Here is a 24,987-nt window from a genome sequence, read left to right on the forward strand (position 1 = left end):
TTCACCTTGGAACAGAATGGATTCTCCGAATGGATATGTTTACATGTGAGGGATCTGCCGCTGCCACGCCTACAATTCACAAATATGGATGCAGATGATGCACAGGTATCCCGGGACAAATATAGTCACCCTAATCAACATGGAAAATGTATTGTTGTTTTTATTAAAATGTACCTTTTGTTCATCTTTACATCTTGAGTACTTTCTATCCCTAGGGAACTGATCATTCCCTCATTCTTGGACATTTGTTCCACTTTTCATTGCAATATTACACTATGTTTGTTTTATTCTTTCTGTCTCCACATGTGCTGCAATCCATGAATTCGTCACATTTCGCATTTTATCAACGGGTGTTGGACTTACTGGCTCACCATCTCCTCAAGGACATTCTAAAATCAGCACAGTTGTATATTGATTATATGACTATATGTTATAATTGTATTCTTTGTCACTGTATGTTAGTTTATTTTTGCATAGGCGCCACCTGGTAACATTTTTTCCATAACACCCTAATCAACATGCCCAAGTGCAAAAGTACATGTAATGTTCCTAGCCTTTCTATAAAGAATAGGAGCCTTCTTAGGTAAAAATAGGTCCTAGACAGGGGCAGATTTCCCATTAGGGCCCGGGCCTAGGGCAGCAAAAAAATGTATCCTCTGCCATGTGGGGATCAGGAAATTAACATTTGACAAAATGCACTTGTTTAAAAAGAATACAAATATATGTATTGTTTACACATAGCAACAATATGTTTATGCATTTATCAAAGTTGTCTCATTCAGGAAGAAGGAAACGTGTATCTGACCTGTTGCTTAAAGTGGTCACTGGCCGGGAGGACTAAGCCAGCTTGTTAATAAAGGTGTGTCCAGTGACAATCGAGTGGGTTGCTGTGTTACTTACGTATGACTTTCATGAACAACTCTGCCGCTTTACCCATGACACCTTTATATGGTTTAAAAAGTTGCCAGTTCTCTGCAAATCAACTGTGGCATGCACAGAGCTTTGCAACTACCACTTATTTCTATCCTTTCACCAGTGCATGTCAAATAATATTGCAAAAGGCTTATTACATAGACATGGGCCTTTAGTAATGCATCTCAATACAATTAATTGCACGCATTTGTGTTTTCAAAACAAATGTCTGCATTAAATAATCGTGCAACAAAACAGGGGAAACAAAATACAACTTTCTTATCCCACAAGTGTCTTTTATTTTGCAAAATAATACACAGAGAACGGTCATATTTGTGTTTCCATTTCATAAGATCCCAGATCAAAATGTCATAACTCGACCATACCAAGCACATATTTTAGCATCTTCCTAAACAGGAATTCCCTTATTCCCAAGGCCATGCTTACAGCATATTTTAGTATCTTCATTTAATATGGTTATGAAGAGGAAAATGATCATTTTACACCATGCTTCACATTACTTTAGCTTTAGTGCAAGCTTTTTGTTTTTTTAGAGAGAGAATTATACCAGGTTTTTTTTTGTTGTTTTATTGGCTATATGGTTTAAGAAATTGGACTGGTCGCCAGAATAAAACATATAGATGTAAAAGACGTTATTGCACCCGTTAAGTGCAATATTTACAGCAAGATTTGACGGAGCTCCTTTGAAAACAAATGTAACACGTGTTATCTCCTGAAGGAGTGGCTCAGTGAGTAACGACACCGACTCTGGCACGGAGTTTGAAGCAGGGGAAACCGATTCAATTCCCAGTGTCGGCTCCTTGTGACCTTGGGCAAGTCTTTATCTTCCTGTGCCTCAGGCACCAAAAACAGATTGTAAGCTCTACGGGGCAGGGACTGTGTCTGCAAAATGTCTCTGTAAAGGGCTACGTAAAACTAGCAGCGCTATACTAGAACAAACAATTAATGCGTGTGATATATTGTACATTGTTTTATGCATTAACCTGCGTTAATGGGGGTAATAACGCCTGCTACAACTGTATACTGTATATTCTGAATAAAATGCACTTTAGGTAATTCATTTGGGGGAAGAGATTCACCTAAAGTTTTACTTTGTAGCTTAAAAAAGTTTCCTGTATGTTTCTTACATTCCTTTAGCACATTTGGTTTATTACAACAGGCTTCACATACATTCTTTCACTAACCAATTTCAATGCTAAAACCTTTAAAGAATTATATAAAATCAGTATGTATATGTTATACAGATGTAAAATTATAGATATGTACAAAGTTAGTTATAAATCACAAGCAATCCAAGGTGACTACTTGCAAACTTAGTGAAGTACTCAACTGCATATGCTAAACTAGATTTAATTGGTTAATTATTTCAACACTAGAAAAATAAAAATTATTTTTTTTCTTCAAAAAGGCACTATAAGTAAATATGCATAAAAAGCTAAATTAATTATGACTAAAATATTCCCCAATTGTGACATAATATTTTTGGGGGAAATCTTGATTGGCCAAAATTGCCGTTTAAGTTTGATTCAATTTGAGTCGTTATGAGCTCCTGAAATTAGGGTCCTGTAAGGAAAGTGCTGCTCAATCCTAAACTAGTAGAACAGTGTGAATGTCCCAATAAGGGCTCGCAAACTTTCCTTTGAATGTTTTACAAAATGTGTGGAAAGTTCGTTTGAATGCTTTTTGGACATTCAGAGCAAAAAGTGCAGACTTCATTTTTTTATTTAAATAATGGGAGTCATTTTGCAAAATTGCATATTTTTGGTAGGACCCGCAATCCGAGTAATATTTGCAAATAAATATGTCACAAAACGCATCTCTAATAACGGTCATATGTTCACAATTTGTGCTCCAAATAGTTTCTTAATTTCAGTACCAGAGGCACCGGGAGCTTGGAGATGGCATTTGATCTAAAACTGGGTCTCCAATTTCATAGACTAGTGCCAAACCCACAACCCACAACCCACTCTCTTCCATATTTTGTGAGAAGAATAAAATATATGGTACATACAAAATGTTTGCCATGCCAGATATGGAGGGAGTACCAGCAATATATGCACAATGATCAACAAGTGTGAACCTCTATTCTACGTGTAGTACATCTAAATTAAATCATATTGTATTTTTTAAAAGGCACATGTATGTAGTCATTTTAAGTTAACTTTTTATGGTCTCATTTGCAAACAAGGTGAATTACAAATCACCCATTGAATTTAAAGTGCTTTTGTAACACAAAAGTGCTAGAAGACTTCATTTTGGAATAGCACCATTTACAAATCACAATCAAGTTAGTGTTAAAATGAATATCACGTTAAGTAAATATACTTGCAATACCCACTGAATATATTAATTTCAGATAAGAGCTCAAACACACTCTGGTGTAGAGCATTAAAAAAAAGTTGCTGTTCATGCGAGATACAAAACCAAACAGGAAAATCATAATATATTTGATTTCATTCACAAATATGTTCAATCTTCTTCATTCATTGTCATCAGTAATGACGTCTCTTGATTCTCCATGGTTCAGAACAAAGAAATCATCTGGATTCAGTCCATATCTCTTGAGGGCTTCACGCAGTTTAATTGGTGGATCCAGATAGTGCTGAATTGAGTATAATGAGACATTAATTATTTCAAAAGAGGCCATTCATTGCACATAATATCCATGACCATATCGAACTCATTTACTACAAAATCTTTCTAAATTATGCTTTATTTCGAATTTATTAAAATGTATTTGTTTTCATTTAATAAAAGATGAGTGCATCATCAGGGATTCTTTCCTCTCACGTATGTAAAATAGCCATTCCTCCCAGGTAGCACCCCTCTAATTGTTAATCTAGAGCAAAGAAGGGATCATCCCCCACTTCCCGCATTAAGTACCCTCATTCAATATGCTGTCTTCCCATTGCTGAAGACGAGTTCAGCTCTGAAACTAACAATTTCAACAAATATCATATGCAAAAAAGGCAAGGTAAACTTCCAATGGAATAATACATCTTTTAATACGTGGTTAAAAAGACGTTGTTTCAAATGGTAAAAGTGTCTTAGGCAAGTTGATGGTGGAAATCGTATCTTCCCTCCTTCTCCCTCTCCCCTCGGTGTTCAGAGTAGTGGGGGCAGCGCATGGTGGTGACTTCCCTGTGGACCGGAGAACCATTCCATTTGTCCTGACCCTACGCGTTTTGCAGGATACGCAGGCTGAGCAGTTGAATCAGGATGTATTCTGCGAAATGCGTAGGGTGAGAACGAACAGTGCTCAAGTTCGTTGTAAATCCTGGGACACCCCAGTGATATCACCACTACACGCTAGCACACCGGCCCCACTACTTGGAATGCCGAGAGGAGAGGGAAATGACTACCCAATCACTGAGCACACTTTCATTTTGTTTTACCATGTATTAAACATGTATTATACTATTTGAGGTGTACGGTATCTTTCACTTTAAAAAGGTGTATTCCCACTTAGGACCAGAGTGAACAAATGAAAAGAGATGTTATTTTAAAAAAAAAAGACTAAAACTAGGTATATTTTGAAGTACAAAAAATTATTTTTTTCAGTCTCCTTTGTTCCATTAAAGTGAGGAGGGTCAGATTTATGGACATCCATCTAATGTCTGGGCCAATTAAGGCAGGGGTCAATGATAAGGGAGAGAAAAGCGAGGCAAAGGCAATTGAACCCCTTTGAGTTATGTTTACATACAAACATTGTTAGGAAAAATATTAGCAAAAACTATGTTAAAAAAAATAAAATAAATGTATAACGGTCTGATCTTGTTGGAAAAGACTTCATCTACCCGTTTTGACATTTTAAAACATATCGCTGCAACATTTTGGATTTGGGCCCAGATACGATTTAGCTTTAAGGAGCACAAAGGAATCGACATGCAACTGTCATAGTTACATAGTAGATGAGGTTGAAAAAGGACATACGTCCATCAAGTTCAACCTATGCTAAATGTAGACGTTTAGAATGCAATGAACCCAAGGGGAAACAAGTACAATATAATATTGCATAATTCCCACCTACATGCATACAGTCTGTTCGCATATGATTGTTTACTTGGTCATAAATACTATGGGCAAATAAAAAAAAAGTCTGCTTTGTTTAAAATAGCCAAAGAAACAGTGCAAAACTGTGATTTTTTGCACTGCTGCTGAACAACACTATCCCTAAATTGAAAAGATGGCAAATGGGCCTTTCCCATAGGAGATGTTTCATTTGGAAGGTTGTACAGTACATACCTCATTTGCTAAAGCAAAGGTTCCCCAGTGAATGCCAACCGATTTCTTTGCGCGGACATCGGCATGAATTCTGACTGCTTCTTCTGGGTCTACATGTTGAGCTTTCATAAACCATCTAATATAAACAGATAATAAAAATAACAAATATTATTTAGACCACCTTTTAAGCTCTAGCAACCGGGGAAAAAACCCGAACATGGAGCAAAATGCTTTTACTGACCATATTATTTTTGGAAATTAAAGACCCATACAAAAAATATTTATCATAAAAAACTGAATTACTTATGCTGCAGAAAAGAATGTTGCAAAGTCAATGTTGCTTCTTGATGTGTCGATATTCATAAAACAGTAAATACCTACCTGCGATGTTTTATTCCCTTTTTTTCCCCCTTTCTGTACACCTTGGCTTTGTGTGCTCTCTCATGAGCAAAATAAAAACTCAATAAAAAAAAAGTTTAAAATAAATAAAATCATATATATTTTTTCATATTTGCCCGATCACTTATTACTTCTGCAATGTTAAACCGTAGGCAACATAGCATTCAGAAACTGACTAAAACATTAATACATTGAATATTGATTCTCCTATTTATTGATACAATATTTGTCCTGGATCCACTGCACTTTCTTGTCTAGCTGACTTATGTAAAATGTCCAGTATGTCAAATTATTTAGCACCTTAATGTGTATTTTATCTATATTCTTTCTTCATTAAATATGGGTAATTTACTCCAATACTTTGGCCAAAATATTTAAAGCCTACAACCAACTCATGATGAACCCATTTCAGTAGGTCCTACACTACTAATATAATACTCTATTATGCATTTCTTCCACTGCACAGACGAGGAACCAAACATGCTGCAGCCAACAGCTTAAACTACTGTTTAAGTAGCACTATATGTGCTATGTAGGAGCTAGAGTGTAGTTAAAACTGGCTAAAAACCATAAGTGCCCAATAATTATAGTGAGAAAAAGAAAATCTACAAAAAGAGTAAAAATAAAAAATAAATAAAAAATACAGCTCAACCCCCTTATAACGCTGTGCTTGGGGTCCAAAGAATCACATCGCGTTATAAGCGGATCGCGTTAGAAATAATGTATAATTGTATGCATTGTACAATAAAGTATTTAAGATACCAATAATCGTGTTGTAAAGTATTCATAAATTTCAAAATTGGGAGCCACGCTTGCATCGCGTTATAACAGGGTTGAGCTGTAATAATAAAAAAAAAAATAATAAAAAAACCACACACACACACACACACACACACACACACACACACACACACACACACACACACACACACACACACACACCCTTTTTTTAGCAGCAGCATATACATCTCCACCTCTCCCCTGGGGGGGGGGGGGGAAGTGAGCTCTAAATAAGCTATTCGTTCACATGTATTCTAGGACCCACTGATTCAGTGGTGTAGGACCTACTGAAATGGTTTTCTGTGACGTGGGCGCATGCTTAAAATATTTTGGTCAAAGTATTGTATTGAACTAAATGACCCATATTTATGAAGAAAGAATATAGATAAAACACACATTAATGTACTAAATAATGTCATATTGGATGTAGCAGTGGGGTCTCTTGTATACATTAGGTCACAAACCCAGTAGCACTCCAACTGGCACAAATATTTCAATGCAATGCAAGTGGGTTTGTGTTTCATTCAGCTTGAAAAATAGAGATACATTAAGTCCCAAAAGTCATTAGAGAATAGACAGAAGCTAAGCACCAAAGATACCCCAATTGGAGAAATCGTAACATACTGTAAGAAATCCAGACACAACAGAAAGTAAGGATTAATTATCAATGCATATACTGTGGCAAAGATGCCAGCGTTTTTGCACTGGTGTCATTTTGGCACAATAAATGTATTGAGCATTAGTGTTCAGATACTGGAGCTCCACGGACTTCTCATAATACAATATACTGTATTCATAGGAACATAAGATTCCATATGTACTTACAAACATTACTACGTTAATAAATGTATTTTTAGCATGGATCCTGAAGCCTGAATGCATGTAAAATCGAGTGTTTTATCAATCCTTGTCCCCAGGAAAGGGGACCACTGCCACCCCCACTGACACATCAATGCAATTGGTTAACTTTGGTCTTCAAAAGGAACCGCCCCTATAACACCACATACACACAAACTGGACAATGCATGGTGGTAGCTGTTGCTTTAACTTTGTGTACAAGTAGAATATTTTTAGGGGAAGGGATTAGAAGCATATCCTATATTACGGATATAATGCTCTCTGTATTCACCACATGCCTTCTGTTTTTTTTTGTGCTACCAAAACAGGAAGATGCATGGAATGCTACAATTAGAATAGTATTGTGGGTTACTGAAGCACAGTTTCTATGATCTGAAGTGTGCGACGGCCAAGTTGGAACATGTTAGTAGAACAGTGAGGTGGGAATGTTTACATTCTGCGGAGCCTCTGCATTCTCTGCTCGCTATGACACAATGCATCACAAGCTCCTCTGGTAGTAAAGAAGTTAAAGAGACTATGGATGGAGTCTGCTTTAGGCATAAAAATGACACTGTTAATCAAGCGTGCCCCTCCTTTAGGGGAATTTAGGAAAGAATGAAACAATATGCATATTTTAATGGGTTGGGTCAACGTTTGCATGCATGGCCACCACAAATTTCCCTGGCTAACAGATCTGTGATGAATATAAGAAATTTGAATGGAAATGTAATGTGTATGGGTGCGCTTCCAAGGATGTACTGCATGTTTAGTTGTTACCTACTGTAAGTAAAACTCCGTACCTTGGTTCATAGGCTCCAATAGGAATAGCAGCCATGTCAAAAGGTCCAAATCTCTTCCCGATCTGTTCAAAAGCAGCACAGTAACCAGTATCTCCTGCAAAAAAGAACCTGTTTGAAGGTCCCAGGACAGACCAGCTGCCCCACAGAACTCTGTTCTCATCAAAGGCCGCCCTTCGGCACCAGTGCTGGGCTGGAGTGAAGACAAAGGTCACGTCATTGTGTCCGGGAACACAGTCATGTTCCCACCAGTCCAACTCAACCACATTCTTGCAACCGCTGCTCTGCATCCAGTTCAAGAGACCCAAAGGAACAAACCATCTCAGCTCCGTGCCGAAGCGCTGATTAAGGCGGACTACAGTTTGGTAATCCAGATGGTCATAGTGGTTGTGGCTAATCACGACAGCGTCGATTTTTGGAAGCTGCTCTACAGTGCATGGCGGCCCTCGAAAGCGCTTTGCACCTATAAAGCTAGATGGAGATGCACGCTGGCTGAAGATGGGATCAGTAAGAAATGTTAATTCATCCATTTCCACCATGACCGAAGCATGTCCCAACCACGTGACTCGTAGTCCATTTCTGGTCTTCCCAGCAAACTCTGGGTGTCGAACGAAATATGGTTCGACTACTGGAAGCTTCTTGTCAAGCTCCTATGAAGAGACAAAAACCATGCTTGAAGGATCTAAGGGGTGGAGGTTGCACTTCAATGAAGTGAGTAATAACAAAGGTTTATTGGTGTACTAAAAAAAGTTGCACTTACCTCACGAAATGCTTCACAAAGCGCATACAGTATGGCAGGGGTGCGCAAACGTGGGGGCGTGGCATTTACAGAGGCACTGCGCACTTCCCCACAATATTTAAATTAAATGTTGGGGGCGGCACGAGGCCTCTGTAACTCTCTCTTACCTGCTCTCAGTCGGCTTTTTGGTGACGTGTCACCCTGTCAACGTGGCGTCAAATGACACTGCGGGGTAAAATGGCAGTGCATTGCCATGGCAACGAAATGTCACATGAAGCCACCTACTGTATGCTAGAGAGCCGGTAAGTAGGGGGGGAGCGAGCAAGGGGGAGAGCAGACACTGGGGTGCAAACAGAAAAGTTTGCACACCCCTGCTGTCTGGTATAATATTGTACTAGAAAAAATAGTGATGGGGTAAATGGTTCAACTCACAGGAGAGAAAAACATACCTACTGTAGTTGTGTGGCCAACACAATATATTAAAAAGAAGGCGAATCTCCTATAAAAGTAGAGCTTTACTTACGATTGAGTTTATCAGATGCAATTTATTGAGGGAACATTGGAGAATACAACGTTTCAGGTTCGTTCTTATGAAAGGTCCACAGCGTATCTGAAACGTTCTGCTCTCCCTCAATAGATTCCATCTGATAAACTCAGTCGTAAGTGGGGCTCTACTTTTATAGGAGATTTACCTTCTGGTTTTTATATTTTGATAATATTGCATCAAGTATCGTGTCTGCACTGGATCTTTAAAAAAAATAATAATAACATATTAATTGGTCAGTTGTATTTAAACCAGTTGCCTGATGTGGTGGGGAAGATGTGCGCTAATAATTTAATTTTTTTTTAACTTTAATTCTATACAATTTGGAGCATAAATATAAAAATGCTGCATAAAAAAAAAAAAAGGTAGTAAGATAGCTTTTCAAACTCATCTAGACCAGGGGTGCACAAATCTGGAGAAGTGAGATTTTCTGGGGTGGGGCATGACGCTTACAGAGGCCCCACGCTCTTCCCCACAACATTTAAATTAAATGCTGGTGAGCGCCCGAGGCCTCTAACTCCCTCTTACCTGCTCTCCTTCGACGCTTCGCGCCATAACACGTCACCCATGCAGAAGAGCAGGTAAGGAGGAGGGGGGGGGGGGGAGGGGAGGCGCAAGCTGGGGGCGGGGGAGAGAGAGCAGGCAGAGGGGCACAAACAGAAAAATTTGCGCACCCCTGATCTAGACTTCAAAGTTCCCATACAAAGGCATGTGTAACAAATACAATAGCAAATGCAACCTCGTTCTGTCTTTACGACAGAAAAATATATGAACACTTTTCTTAAATCTCATTTAATTTCCGATTTAAAAATAAATACATTAAAATATATGTTAGGCGAGAGACTTCCTGTGACATCAAGGGGAATGGCTGCCTGAGAGATTGGCTCCAGAGCCCCTCCACCGTATAATCTATAATCATAGCAACTAAGTGAACAAATCACCCTCAAAACCTACAATCATGCCTGCCAGGCTGGCGGCGCGTGCAGCTGAGATCACCGGTCTGCGGTGAGCTGCAGGGAGAAAGACGGGGGCATGGCCATGACATCACCCGGCAGGTTCGCCCTCATTGGCTGAACCGCCAGGGGGCATGGCCAGCGCTCCATCGCGAGCACAGATTTCCTGTCTTCAGGGAAATCTATTTGCACAATGTGGCGGGCAAGGTACTTAGCGGGCCCACGGTTCTTGTCCGGGCGCTGCAGCAGGCACCTGGCCTAAGTGGTCTCTCCATGTCCTAGTATTGTTTTTTTACCTTGTACTATTTTATGCATCCCCAAAAGCTTTTTATTCACTTCTCTTTGTGCTTGTTAATAAAGTTTTCAGAAATTCAAGGAGAACTCTATTTGGCATGAAGAAGATGAGAGAGAGGAGAGAGAGAGGAGAGAGAGAGGAGAGAGAAAATCACAGACAGCTGCAGTAAAAACAGCTTTACTGCAGACAGAGGCTGAGGACAGAAAGATGCAGTGAATAAACAAACAGCATCTCATCACAGCTGCACAAGCCAAGATACAAGCCCCTCAGATCCACTCCTGCGAAACGTTCCCGCAGTTAGGGCTAACGAGGGCCACACTACAGAAATCCAGTCAGGATACGGATCAGAGCGTAACCAACAAAAGAGATAACAACGCTCAACCTATTACAATGAAGAAGTATATACTAAGGTGCAATGGGTAATGAACATATATATTGCACCACAAGTTAACTCAAAGTTAACACGAAGAAACCCATATATCTGCACTCAAAGAAATGAAACAGCTATAATAGCCTGGGATGTCAATTGTCCCACTAGGTGGAGTATAATTACTCCTGCCTAACGACACACTTGACTGAGTAAAAGCTCACAAAACCAAAATAAAGAAATTTTATTAATGTAACCTCGACGACTTAAAATGAATACATAACAACAATTAAATAAAATCCCCTAGGTGGTGGTTCATGAAAAAACCCCAGCCTGTGAAATACTAAATATGTAGTCACCTGTTTGGGTTGTGACGTCATGTCGGTGGCGTCTCTGAGGGAGGTGGTTCGTGCGACTCGGGCTGTGTGTACAGGAGGCAGATAAATGGGTTTCTTCGTGTTAACTTTGAGTTAACTTGTGGTGCTACGGATCAGAGCCACAGAAACCTACAGGACACCGACCGGCATTATCCGAGGCAATCGTCCGTCGCTGACGCAGGTAACAGACCGCAGGCAACACACATTGGCAAAGGCAGCCCACAGACATCTGCAGCATGGCAGAACTCAAAAGTCTCACCACACACTACGCAAAAGATTAACATCGCAGACGCCGAGTCCTCTACACAACCGCAGTCGCAAGAGTGTGTAAAGCCTAAACGGACACACACTTACACAGAAGGCCCACGAAAGATTTGAATCGGACATTGACAATCTAGAGAAGACCTGAAAAAATACTGGACTTAAAATGTTTAATGTTACAAATATTAGTGATCATGAAAAGCAGCTTAAGCAGACATAACCAAGTTCTAGCACCAGACCTTACCAACTGCTGTCGGGGGCATTTCGCACCTACTTGACAAGAACCAATACAGAAGAAAGCCTGCAAGAATGTGACCTGCAGAAAGCAATTGATCTGGAACGCGATCGCTTCGTGCAGACCGCTAACACAGAAGCTGAGAGCCAGAGAAAGAACCTCTTGCTGGAGACTGCATCACAGCGTTTCGGCGCATCAAGACACTCAACAAGGTCCTACGTTAGACCGTAACGTATCTAGCGTAAGCACAGGTATTACCAAGGCACGAGCTGCCGCAGAGGCCGCGTGTGCAAGGGCTGATTACATTCAAAAAGAGGTAGTCATGAAATTGGAGTGAGCCCATATTGAAAAGGAACAGAGGGCCACCACTGATGCCACCTCTTATGCGGCCGCTGCTACGCATAGTAAGGCTGAACTGTAAGCCAATTTTGAGGCCTTATGTGGAGAAAAGGAAGCGGCCGCAGCTGAAGCCCAAACCTAGATCTTTCAAGCAGCTGCAAGACAAGATGGCGAGGAGTATCGGAGCAAGCAAGTAGCTACAGAAGATCCAGCCCAGCACATCAGAGACTGTCTAATAAGTCACACCAGTATGAACACCAGTTCACCATCTCTACCCGACAAGCAGGTTATTACAGATACCAAAGCTATGAAGAACTCACATGAATTAGATGCTGTTCTCAGGTAGTGTATGCTTTGAGAGGATGGCTACAGCTACCACAGTGATCCAAATGCTCAAACTTGTTCGGATGCACTATACCAGGCTACCAATCCATGTACGCTGACCCAGAGAAACACGCTTCCTCATACTTACATGCAGTCACCTCACATCTACCGTAAAGAAGACACGACTGCAAGGTTCGGCTCAGCAAGGACTATTGCACATGACGCATACCCTGCACACACAACACCTCTCTCTCATTTGCCCCTCACATTCACAACGTATCTAAAACCTGACGCTTTTTCCTCCGCAATATAACAAAGATACTCCCTTTCCACTGTTACTCGATTGCTAAAACTTTGACTCAGGTCCTCATTCTCTCCCGTCTCGATTACTGTAACCACCTGCTGTCCGGTCTTCCTGCCTCCCCTACAATCTATCCTAAACACTGCTGCCAGAATCACTCTACTCTTTCCTAAATCTGTCTCCGTGTCTCCCCTGCTGAAATCCCTCTCCTGGCTTCCTATCAAATCTCGCATCTCACACTCAATTCTCCACCTCACTTTTAAAGCTTTACACTCTTCTGCCCTTACTTACATCTCAGTCTTAATTTCTCGCTATGCACCATCCCGACTATTGCGTTCTGCTCAAGGATTTCTTCTTTCTACCCCCTATGCATCTAAAGCCCTCTCCCGCCTTAAACCTTTCTCACTAACTGCCCCACACCTCTGGAATGCCCTTTCCCCTCAATACCCGACTAGAACCCTCTCAATCCACCTTTAAGACCCACCTTAAGACACACCTGCTTAAAGAAGCATGAGTAGCACCGTGGATAATACTATACACGAAACATAACGCTTGGCCCCCTGCAGGCGCACTTACCTGAATGCCCTCCTACAGTCTTTGTACGTTCTCCCCACCAATTAGATTGTAAGCTCCTCGGAGCAGGGACTCCTCTTCCGAAATGTTACTTTTATGTCTGAAGCACTTATTCCCATCATCTGTTATTTGTATTATTTGTTATTTATATGATTGTCACGTGTATTACTACTGTGAAGCGCTATGTACACTAATGGCGCTATATAAATAAAGACACACACACACCAAAGGCATCTGACCAACCCCACTCGACCGCACGCTTCAACGCTTTGAACCCAGATGATGGATAGAGCAACATTTCCAACTACAAAAAAACAATATATTCCTCAACACACACACACACTGAAGCCTCAGGCCTTACACACTTAGCCAAGTACTTGGTCTGAAGTAAACTGGTCAACACAGGACTTACAGTACCAAGGTTGACGACCAACCTGACAACTACAGAATGTGGAGGTCTACATTCAGGAACATAATAAAAAAAAACTGGATATTAACACAAATGAAGAACTTGACCTACTAGCCAAGTGGTTGGGGAAAGTCTTCAGAGTATGTGAAGAGACTCAGGTCAGTACATGTGAATAGCCCTAAAAAGGGCTTAACTCAGCATGAGTTAAAAGACTAGACGAGTGCTATGGCAGCCCAGAGGTAATTGAAGACGCACTCTTCAAGAGAATTGAAAACTTTCCCAAAATCTCACGCAAAGACAATCTAAGGTTACGAGAGCGTGGAGATTTGCTGCTGCAATTAAAGTCTGCAACGGCTGACCCAATTCTACCAGGTCTCAACTTCCTAGACATCGCTTGAGGAGTAAGATTTTTTAAAGTCTTATTTGGCACTTTGCGTGAATACTATGTGTTAATAGACATAGCTATTTTAGCAGCTGTGTTGGTTCTGGATAATTTGCAGGATCTAAATTTTTGGGTGATCAGTAACAATTAAACATGGATTGGTTATACATGAGCATTTCAGATCTTCAACTTTTCTTTTTCAGATCGGACCAGAGTATTTACTGAAGATGTGAAGCCATGTCACCTTTCTACGGAATAGAAAACCAATAAGGACAAATCAAACATATTAAAGTTGCCATTTAAAAAATATATATAAAATCAGACCATAATGTGGCGTACTTTTTAAGATATTTTATTTGAAAGAGCTTTTAAAAGAAAAATATCATGGCTTACAGACTATTTTGTGTTGTGGCCTCTTTGAAATGCATCAGAGTACTGAGAATACTCATTATGCACGCCAAGTGACGGCACGAAAGTCGTGAAGGTGCCAGTAAAAATCCTCTTCTATCCCACTTTGTTGGCAACTTTAACTGCCTTTAAAGCAGCATTCCAAGCTGTCGATTTTTTTTTAATACAATCAATGCAATCTACTCATTGACAAGTAATTAGCTAAGTTGCCGATCGATCCGTTCTCCTGTGATCGATTTGCGAAGATTCGACTCGGGGTTCACTAAATGGCTGTCAGTGCAGCAGCAGAGGGCCAATGATGCAAAGTTCTGTGGAGAAGACCATGTGACCAGGCAGTCACGAGATACAATCGGTGCACTGCTAGAGAGAGAGCAGGGTTCAAAAGGGGTGTGCCAGAGCCTGTTTCAGAAGAGGAAGGGGATGTGACTTTGTAAATTGTTGCTAAAATGTTATACAAAGTTCTTTGAGAAAATACTTGTAGCATTTTTTTTTTATAGTACAGAACGGATTTATTAAAAAAAAAAAACATGTAGGATGTTGCTTGGTCTGCAGCTTTAAAAGAAAAGGGAGAGAGATGCAGGTGGCTGTGTGTTAAAATTGAAATACTCAAATGTTAGTATGAAATGTATGTACCAGAAGTAAACACGTTTTCCTTTCTCTACCATGAAAAATGCTCCCTAAATAAAGATTTTTGGGGAAAAAAAGAAAAAAGGTAGACTTTCATTTTGAAAGGGCTGGAGGAAAAAAAAATGTATGTAAAAAAATATTAATACTTGGGTGACGGAAGGATTACAGTACAATATATATATATATATTTGATAAAATGCAACTTTCTATGCAAAATAGATTTACTTTGGTTATAAGGTTTTTGGATCAGAGAATTATGGTTTTTTTCCATGTGTAATGCTCTTTATCGCAAAAGCACATTCTTAAATTTTAAAACAGCAATTTCTCAAGAACTTCGTGCATTCATTATTATCTGGGGGGGGCGGCGGGAGGGAGGCGGGGGAGGATGCTTCCAGCTTTAGGGGGCCCCCTGGTTGGCGAGAAGTTTAACTTGTAATTTTTTTGCAAGCTTTTATCAATGATGTTACGGGTTTCTATTGGTACCGGAGCCAACGCTCACCCCTGCAGCCATATATTGATGTTTCATTTAGGAGGCACCTGAGGAGGTACCAGGAGTATCGTGGCTGAGCTCTGTGGGATCCGCCAAGTAAAAAAAAAATACAAAGAATAGAATATATATATATATATATATATATATATATATATATATATTTTTTTTTTAATGCTTTACTTTGTCTGTGCACTTACCTTGTAAAGTGCAGCATTCATTATTCACACAATACACGTATTATAATAATATTAATAATAGCAAAGTGTGCATTTCCAGTAGGTCACTTACCTCCTTGGAGCTTGGGACATTGCTATTATTTTCCTCTGTAACTTTCCATCTCACCGCATTCAGGAAGGCAGGGGACTTCCAGGTGGGCCAAGGGTTTACGAATTTGCCGTTTTTTTCTTTCATCGATTTGGTCACTTCCTCATCCAGCCTGTAATCGAACTTCAAGCTTTTCCTGGGCGACCTGGAGGAGTCGCTGCTCCTGGCGTTCTGCAGTGTGTCCTTCGGGTACTGGTTGCTAGAGTTGGCAATCTGCAGGTCACTTTTCTCACTTGCCTCCATATATTGAAGGATTCTAAAATTGAAACCATTGGAAACATTTTTAAATGGTAATTTGGTGAACACATATGTGGATATAAATGAAGAAAACTGTAACTTTTAGTGTGCCCTTATGACGTCCCTGGTATATCTTGGGCCCTAGCACGCCACAAAAAGGGACAATTAGCCATGGGCATTCAGCTGCTACGGGACAATTGGCCGTTTTGACCCTGATGTGTTGCGTCTAGGACAATTCGTGTTAGGATTAGGGGTCAAGGTTATTAGGGTAAGGGATCACAAGTTAAATTACCTGTGGCTGCAAACTGTCCTTGCGACCAAATGTGCAGGTTGTGAAATAACCGAGGCTAATTGTCCTAGACGCGGCACACCAAAGGTACTATGAAGTTGCCTGGTACGTCAGGGGGGTACTGCTTGTTTTACAGAGGTTGATTAGGCAGGCTAGTGCAACGTAGCGGTTGGCCGGTTTGAAACAGATATGGAGCCTTCTGCACTTCCATTTGCGGCAGCAAAGGAACTGCTGAAGCGATCACATGACTGCAAATGACGGCGGTCTTCTGGCACCTACAGTAACAGGTTGTTGCATTGAGAAGTTGTTTTAAAAAAAAAAAAACACACGCCTATTTCCTGCAACATAGGATTGTCCCCTAGTTTAAACACTAGACATGGCTGCCTGAGCACTTTTGCTTTGTCGTTGTTGTAATACAAAAGCCTATTGAGAAAAACGTACAGAAGGTTGTTCTTCACAGGCATGAGCTAAACCACTCCTAGAGTAGCTCCCTTATATCACTGGTCATAGGCTACTTTGACAAACCAAAAAGTAAGGCTTGTTTTTGCTAAAAATGGCAACTCTGGAAATCAATTTTTCAGCAAATCATGTAAAAATATCTAGATAAGTGTGGAGAGGATTACACCTTTCAACTCTCCTCAAAACAACTGAGATTTCACACTGGACCAATAAAATATCACGTTTCTAACTACGCTAATCAGCAAAGGTAACTAAATGACCCAGTTACACAGAAAATGTTACAGCTGCACCGAGAAGACAAGACTCCACTAACACACTCTGGCTTATTATAAGAGAGGCAATAACCATTCGAATGTCTTTATGACGGTCACTGAATATCAACAGGGCCGGCATTCTGGAGACCTTTGTGACATTCAGTGAACATCACGCCTATTTTGCTTGTTTTCTAGGGGAGATCGCACGCAAGACTCCACAGGAACGCTGACCATCCTCTTCCATTCATGCCACTGCCTTGCTGTCGCGAACATGTGGTCATCGCTGAGGAGGGAATCACATGAACGCGACTTGTCGGGAGATAAAGGGCCTGTTGTAGGAAACTGCCATCTCTGAAATACATGACCAAAAAGTAACCTCAGGCTGCACTGGGCTCTGGGGAGACATTTATTTTGCCCTCCTGCTCATATCTCCTGAACGAAGTATCAGATTTAAAAAATGAAAACAATACCCCCGATAGGCAAGAGGGCCGCCTTTAAATGAAATATAAAAGGTTATTTGGGTGGCGTTACTCCCATACAGACCCTGGGGGCAGTGACTACAATACCTCCCCAAAAACACTCCTTTATAAACTATGTGGACAGATACCTGTGAAAAAAAAATTAACATACCAGAGATACCTGGGAAATATGCAAATTTTCATTCAAATGAGCATGTTTCCCAGATATCTCAGGTTTCACAGGTATCTCTCCGCTGGTTTGTTTAAGGGAGTGTTTGGGGAGGTAAAGAAGTCACTTGGTAAAATATCCATATATCAGGGTCTGGATGGGAGTATCACAACCTTTAGATAAGACATGCGTAACAACTATAAAAAAAGCGTGAATAGCGGACTAGGCTGTAGTTCTGCAAATCTCTTCTGGACAGGCTTGGGACAATTCTGTACATGATGCTGCCATGGCTCTCGTTAAATAGGCTTTAACGGGTTGGATGATATAACAATGAATAAATGCTGCACACCACAATGTAATAAAGAGTGATACAATTACCGGTGCTCCAATCATTGTACGATCGGCTGCGTCCAATCCACGGGATACAAAAAGGATAGGAGATGGGGCACACAGATTTACAAGAGTTAATTTATTAAAGTCTTTGTCAAGTGCAAAAAAGTGGCTTTAACGGGTTGGACCTTCCTTGTTTCTTAATATGCAGGATGAATACAATTCTTGTGATCGTGTTTCCTGATGCTGGCATGGCTTTTGTCAAATGGGCTTTAATGGATGAGACCTTCTTTGTTTGTTAATGTAACATGGTTAGTCTACTCTGCCTCTCTTTCCCCCTCCTGTCACATAAGTCCTTAGCAGTCTAGGCTGCGACAGGGAATTCTGTGGGCTTTTGACCCCCCTCATGCTCCTCTCTAAGTGACAGAAGTGGTGGTGACTCAGGGTCTGTGTACAGCCTATTTGGATACAGACCTTGAGCCCTTCCCTTCTGGTTCCTCAGACGGGAAGTACCAAATTTAGTTAGTTCTCGCCCCCCCCCCCTTCCAACATAGTGGGGGTGTGGGGGCCTGTCTCCTCTCCCTGTGGGAGAGAGAGGCCAGTCCAGCCCTCATGGCTGGCTGGCTCAGTTATATCTAAGGCTCCACATTAAGAGAGCACACAACATCCAGAGGCCTGGGATCCTCTGAGCCCTTGCAAATGCGGTATGACCATCTACTGCAGCGACGCAATAAAGCCCCTGTTACTTTCATTATACTCCTGTCTGAGTGTCAGTCCCTGGGCAGGAGGGAAGAATTATGCTCTAGTGGGGACTGATCTCTGAGCACTCTGGAGCCCACTACAGCTGGAGGCGCCAAGCACCCGGAGGAACATCAGAAGACATCCAAAAGCCTGTCCTGGTCTCCATATCACCGCAGACAACTCAGCTCTCCTGAACCCGCACAGGTATGCCGCACCACAACACCTGTAGCCGCAACATGTATCTCCTAGACGGTGGGGGTATATGTGCTACATTAATATGCAGGATGAATGCAATTCTCGCGATCATGTTTCCTGATGCTGTATGGCCTTCCTTTTGCCTGAAAATAGTCAGTCAAGCTTTCTGAATCTTTGCGTTTTCTGCCGCTGTACTTTTAAGGAACGTACAACATGCAAGGTGTGTAGACATTTCACTGTATCATTCACTGGCTGAGGACAACATTACGGTACAATAATCTCTTTATTTAAATGAAAATGAGAGACCACTTTGGATCTAGATCGAGTAACTGTTTCATCAAGATTTTATCTGCATGAATATTTAAGTATAGCAGATGACGTGTGAGAGCTTGGAGCTCATACACTCTTCTTGCCAATGTACATTAATGGCAGTTAAAGAGAGCTTTTAAATGTCACCATTTTAATTGAGGTATCTTGCAGTGGTTCATAAGGACGAGCTGTTAGTTGATTAAGAACCAAATTAAGGTCACAGTTGCGGAGTGGATAATGATCCTTGACCTTACTTTTTGAGTTGCCTAAATAAAGCTCTTGTCTGTGATTGGTTGGCTCCTAATGGTGAAATGTGACATTTAACTATACTGGTCAGAGCCTTTCTAAAGAAAATCCAAACTACTAAAGGTCTTCCAAATTCTACAATAAACGGAGGTTGAATTTTTCTTGGCAAATAACATTTATTATTGGATCAGAGAAACCTTCTTCCCTTGGGCCTTCTCACTCAATCTCCAGCGTGCTAGAGACAGTTTTTATGGGTAAGGATGAAATATAGGGTCTTGTTTCAGAAAGTTTGGGACAAAATGTAACATCCAATAATCCTCTTTTCCAATATTGACCGGGTCTGCGAACCAATATCTTCACGTTCAAGCTGGAGCAAAATCGGAACAGCTTCTACCCTGTGGCTGATTATTTAAGGATTATGTAATAAACTGCGATAGTGCCGATGAGGTTAGACAAATAAGAAGTGAACCAACAGAAAGCTTTGTTACGGAGACCAATAGTTTGGAGAGCATGGTGGAGGAGGGGGTGACCTACAGTATCAAAAGCAGCGGAGAGGCAAAGTAGAATGAGTAATGAGCAGTAAAACCCCTTGGATTTAGTGTTTTCAAAAGTTATTGCCTACTTTTCCTAGGGAAGTCTCAGTAGTGGTTAGGGTGGAATCCAGATAGAAGTGTGTTCAGGAGTGAGTTAGAAGACAAAGTCTAGCAAGTCGCTGTATACAAGCCATTCTAGTAGTTTGGAGGTCAGAGAGGGAATGGAGATAGGGATGTTGCTGGAGGGAGAGACTGGATAAAGAGAATGTTTCTCCAGGATAAATATTACAGTAACATGCATGAAGCATGAGGGGAATACCCCAGCGTAGAGAGGTTGAAGGTGCGAGTTAAATTAAGTATTATATTGGAGGAGAGAGCAGAGGATATGTAAAGGAATGGGGTCAAGTGGACAGGTTATCTTTTGAAAGCTTGAGCGTGGGTAGGGATCTTTGCTCCATTTTCATACGAATTTGTTTTGCAGCAATCATAAATGGAATCTTACCAGTGAATCACTTATGCTGCTGTGAGTAGCGATATTTTCTTTTGGAACTTTTCATTCTATTTCTGACACAGACAACATTGCATAAACTCCTAGGAAGCTACTCTCATGTTGAAACTAGAAAACGTATTTGTTTCCTGGTTGATGATCCAGGTGTGGTGTGTGGTTTGTGGTTTGCTGATTCTGTCCTTGATCTGGCTTTCACTAGTCAGTCAAATAGCTACAGTGTATGGGAAAACAAAGATTCCCCTTTCTTCTGAGAAGTGCAGCTAGCACTACCATGATTCTGGTGAACGTGTGATGGATCAAACGGTAGAGGTGTAAATTGAAAGTGTTGGTCTTAGATGCACAAGTGCAGAAACGGTTGATCATCTTTGTGGATGGGTCATGCATCTTCTAAACCAATAGATGTAAAGAAATCTCCTGCCTCTATGGCTGTCATGATAGATCTGAGAGATTCCAATTTGAAATAACAAATTTTAAATAGTTTCAAATCTATGATGAGGCAAAACTCATCTGATGACTTAGGCACAAGTAAAACATTTCAATATATCCCTACTTTTTTTCGGGGCTCTTGGGACATCAACAACGCAGATCTTTAATGTTGTCGAAGAATGCTTTTGCTTTGATTTGGTCTTTTGGAGGCATGGATTACCAAAAAGATGTATTTCTCTGGTCATTGGTGGAATTCTTACTTGTAGCCATGACATGATTTCTAGGAACAACAAATATGAGGTTGTTGGGGTCCATTTTATTAAAAAGTGAATAGTCTGCATCGGCTATAGATGGGGGAAATTGGGGTATGGAACCGCCCTGAATTTCAGAAATTGAGTGGAATTACATCCAGGCAGTGATTTAGGAGTTTGAAAACTTTTGACTTGGGTTTGCCTGGGAAAAAGGTTTCCTGGTCTGCATTATTTCAATTACTGATACAATACGGGAAACAAAATCACCTAAAAAAAAATTTTTTTTACATCTTTCCTAAGGAAGTGAAAAATTATTCTCTGAATAAATACGGCCCTGTAGAAAGTACTGTAATAAGAAGATTAAGTGATTCTACAAAGACGTATATGCGGTCCAATCTTTCAACCATAACGCGAGAAGAGCTGCTACGACCAACCTGAAGATCATGCCGTATGATGCATCGCAAGAAAAGTCAATGGCTTCTTTGAAGATATCAAAGTTCCTAAGGATTTCTTGGCCAGATCCTCGAACTTCTGGATATACAGGTGACAGCTATTACGGTTTTAAATCTGGCACCCAGCAAAGCATACGGTTTTCTAAAACATATTTCTATTCATTCTATCGGAGAAGGAAGAACCATCCTTCAAAAGGGATTGTTGTTCTGCTTGCCGAGAAACAGCTGCATTGACTTTAGGTGTTTATCCCAATTTTTGTCATTTTGCTCAGATAAAGAATCCATGCTAGTGGATTTTTTTATAGACCAAATATAACTCCATCCTAAATTATTTTCTAATGGATTGACGGACCGGAAAGCGGATCATCCTCCTTAAATTCTGTACGAATGCTTTTTCTGTCGCACCAAAGTCTTTTTGTGTATCTTCGATATGCTTAAGTAATTTGTCAATTGTTTTAAGATTAAAGAAGCCTGATTCTTTAATATCTCCTTATTTATTCCCTTTATAAAAATAAATAAAGTGGTTCCCAGTCAGAACAAACGTCCACATCTGAAGCTGCAGACGAGCCAGCTGAATAGTCAGGGGATCTTGTGATCTGAACCTTGTGTGATTTTCCCTTGACAGGCACAAATTATTTCTGTAGAGTTAGTCATTGAGGATTTAAATAAGTAAAAAAGCTCTGCCATGTGATTACAAAATGTTTAATCTTGGCTAATGCTTTATTTGTTTTCACCGCAGCTTCAGAAGTTGAAGGGTCAGCCTTGTGCTGAGGACAGTGACCAGCAGAGTACCACACACTGACTGAGGAAGCCTCCAAAACTGACCCTGGAGGCCAGTAGATAAGAGAGAAACTTAATTGGCTGCGTACCAGGTCAGGTGGTGTGTCCCCGACGGCCTGGCTCTTTCAGAGAGGATGACACAAGAGCATTGCAGTGTCGCAAGGAGGCATGCGGTCCGAAGCACCGGAGTCCCAAAATGGTGTCCGATAATCTCTCATTGGTGGATCTCACATTGACTGTGGTCGGTGTTGGTACAGCCCCTTCCTCCACTCCTCCCGGCTGGTGCTGCAGTTGCACAGCTGGAGACATAAGGTAGCTCCAGCCTGGCAGGATGGCATAAAGGTTGCCCGGCAAAGGCAAGTTAAAAAAAAAAAAATGGGGGAGGGGGAAAGAAAAAGGAGGGTGAGGTAATAGTAAAACGCTCCTACTGTACCTCCATGGAGTAGAGCAAAACATGATTGGTTGCTGGTGTCTTAAGGGAGTCCTTGTACTAGGAAACCAGAATATTTTTTTTTCTCGAAGGCTGAGTCCATAGGAACTTCAGCCATGCGGAGGCCGAGAGAAATTACCCTAGCTTTAGTCCGCCCTTTCCGGGGCGTGTCAGTGACGTCATGGAGCTGGTTCGCCCTCATAGGACGAACCGCTCACAAGACCGGCCCATCGCTCCACTCAGCGTGCAAACGGAAAAAAATTTAAGAGCTACGCCTCCGCAAGCGTGCACGAGTCCCTGCTAAAGCGGCTCAGCGCTGACCATGCCCTCGGCCTAACTCAATGCAGAAGTATGAGCCATAACCCTTTATCTACTGGGTGCCATGAGGAAGTGGAGGAAAAATGTGTTAACTCAGTTAACAATACAAAAAGGTTGTAAATAATAGAAAATCAGTGGTAATCAGAGCCAGTGGCGCAATTGTGGTAAAAGATATCACATTATGTCTATCATACAGTTCTGTCATAGGATTTCTTATAAAGCCCTATGGCAGATAATTATTTAACCCCTTTGATGCACAAGACTTGCAATGTATTGCATAAAGATAACAGCCATATGAGCAAATATTAAGCCTTTAGAAGCCCAAGTCTCCAGCTAGCCATGGGTTGACCAATACTAACTGATCATTTCTAACAGGGGTGCGCAAACAAGGGTGTGCCGCCCCCTCCACCCCCCCCCCCCAGAGATTCTCTGCGGGGGGGTGCAGGGTTCACAGTGGCCCCAAGCGCTTCCTGAAGGCATTTAAATTAAATGCCGGGGGAGCGGCACAGGCCTCTGTAAACTTCCCTTACCTTGATTCAGATGGCTTCTGGAGATGCGTTGCCATGGCGACGTGACGCAGAACACCGGCGCCAAGTTAAAGGGGGGGGGGAGAAGAGAGCCAGCAGGGGGGCGCAGGGGAAAAAGATTGCGCACCCCTGACTTAGATTACTAAAGGGTTAATATATTATGTTCTGCAATGTTAATATAGTGTTTTTGGATCACCTATTCTAGGTTATGTATATAGTGGCCATTATATACATGGCAAGGTAGGTCTACCGCTAGTCTGGCGACAGGTGTTAAAAATTTCCAATATTTTTTTTGTCTGTTCAATATCCAAAAACAGAACGGTGGACACTAAAGTGTGCACTCACAAAGAATTCACTTGGTTGCACACCACCATAATTAAAACATAACCTTTAATAGAAAATCAGGGGATTCATAAAACATATCACTGTATTGTGTGTATAAACAGTAATTAAAAATGCATAGAGTGAGAAGGCTGAGCCAACGAGCTTCCTAATTATAATTGGCTGAAATAATGCCTACTGTATGTAGTGAAGCATATAGCAAGATAGATGGTAAAAATATTGATACCACCAAGAGAGAGATGAGGTGGCATAAGTGCATAATACCGATCCAAATAAATATACTATAAACATATAATAAATGTACAAGTGTATAATAATCAAATATAGCCACTGTAAAGGGGGACTGATGATTGAATCCCCAGAGTATTAGACAGCCAGGTAGAAAAGGTCAGGACAGCTGTTTAGAATGATAAACAAGTGTATAATACGGGTAAATCAAACGACTGACCCACCAGACGCTCAGAAATAACGAAAAGCTGCTCATTAGTATGGTAGCTATTGTTGCTATAAGTTGGGACTTAGGCAGTGAAACACCCCAGTAAATGAAGAATATAATGCATGAGTAGTAGCTTTTCCAGCAACAGGCTCCCTAAGAGCACCATGTAATTGTGATGAAAAGACTGACGTGACTGAAACTGGGGTGATAGATTCCGTGCCTGTAACGTCCTTCAACAAGATAATATAAATTCTCCTGCTCATCGAACTTTCCTTGGAGCTGTATAGTTGTAAGGTGAGATGAGTCACCACAGCTTCACGAGCGGCCGAAGGTCTCTTCGCCGCCAACCCTGTGCCCGCTCCATCGCGGCAACAGCGGA

The 24,987-nt window shown here is 41.1% G+C and overlaps 1 protein-coding gene across 2 annotated transcripts in view; it reads right to left on the reverse strand.

The window, feature by feature from the left end:
- Nucleotides 1-1,187: 1,187 nt before the first annotated feature.
- Nucleotides 1,188-24,987, reverse strand: part of LOC142494929 (N-acyl-phosphatidylethanolamine-hydrolyzing phospholipase D-like) — a 30,120-nt gene continuing 6,320 nt past the window's right edge. Inside the window, exons 2-6 of one of the 2 annotated variants that reach the window (XM_075599640.1) lie at nucleotides 16,448-16,719; nucleotides 15,883-16,174; nucleotides 7,974-8,620; nucleotides 5,179-5,293; nucleotides 1,188-3,535 (exon numbers count right to left, since the gene is read on the reverse strand). In XM_075599640.1, the coding sequence (XP_075455755.1) occupies nucleotides 3,413-3,535; nucleotides 5,179-5,293; nucleotides 7,974-8,620; nucleotides 15,883-16,161 (1,164 nt within the window). In that variant the 5' untranslated portion in view covers nucleotides 16,162-16,174; nucleotides 16,448-16,719 and the 3' untranslated portion in view covers nucleotides 1,188-3,412. The remainder of the gene's footprint in view (nucleotides 3,536-5,178; nucleotides 5,294-7,973; nucleotides 8,621-15,882; nucleotides 16,175-16,447; nucleotides 16,720-24,987) is intronic. The other variant, XM_075599641.1, reaches the window with a different exon arrangement.

The sequence above is a fragment of the Ascaphus truei genome, chromosome 5 (assembly GCF_040206685.1).
Source record: "Ascaphus truei isolate aAscTru1 chromosome 5, aAscTru1.hap1, whole genome shotgun sequence".
In the NCBI taxonomy this organism is placed as follows: domain Eukaryota; kingdom Metazoa; phylum Chordata; class Amphibia; order Anura; family Ascaphidae; genus Ascaphus; species Ascaphus truei.